At 43.1% G+C, this 700-nt stretch overlaps 1 protein-coding gene across 2 annotated transcripts in view; it reads left to right on the forward strand.

Annotated features, from left to right (window-relative positions):
• The window catches only part of EZR (ezrin), a 19,747-nt gene that overhangs the window by 15,090 nt on the left and 3,957 nt on the right, over positions 1-700 (forward strand). For both annotated transcript variants that reach the window (XM_010284897.1, XM_010284898.1), the window contains exon 7: positions 466-629. In XM_010284897.1, the coding sequence (XP_010283199.1) occupies positions 466-629 (164 nt within the window). The remainder of the gene's footprint in view (positions 1-465; positions 630-700) is intronic.

A 700-nucleotide genomic window follows, 5' to 3' on the forward strand; every position in this document is an offset into this window, starting at 1 on the left:
AGAACACAGATGGTGCCTTGAATATTGATTCAAATAGATCAGGCAGTTCTATGAAGTCACTTGAACAGTTTGCAGTACATTTTTGGTTTCATGCTTTATCTTTCAGTAACAAAACCATGCAAACTTAAAAACTAGTTACTCAATACAGAGGTCTATGAGTTGCCCAAATGGTTGCCTGCCAACCCAGGATCATCTGCAACATATCCAAACTCGACAGTCTCCCCTAAACGGAGATATTTGAGATTTCTAGAAAAAGTATCTTCTAGAGAAAATGAACAGAGTAACTTGTCAATTCTACATAAACTTGAAATGGATAATATAAATAGCAATTTCTTGGCTTCAGATGATATTGGCAGTCTCTGCTGCTTTATTTAAATGGCCTGTGGCAAGATGATCTGTCTGCAGCTAGCTCGGAGAAGAGAAAGCCTGCTTGAAAAGCTAACTGTGTGGTGTCTCTCTCTCTAGGACTTTGTGTTTTATGCTCCTCGTCTCAGAATTAACAAGAGGATCCTGCAGCTCTGCATGGGCAACCATGAACTGTATATGCGGCGCAGGAAGCCCGACACCATTGAGGTGCAGCAGATGAAAGCCCAGGCCCGGGAGGAGAAGCACCAGAAACAGCTGGAAAGGTGAGCTTGAATATGGAGAGCGGGGATGTGACGGCAGAGATAAATGACACCAAACTGCCAGAGTTCAGCAG

This window comes from Phaethon lepturus, unplaced genomic scaffold (assembly GCF_000687285.1).
Source record: "Phaethon lepturus isolate BGI_N335 unplaced genomic scaffold, ASM68728v1 scaffold8604, whole genome shotgun sequence".
NCBI classification, from domain to species: Eukaryota; Metazoa; Chordata; class Aves; order Phaethontiformes; family Phaethontidae; genus Phaethon; species Phaethon lepturus.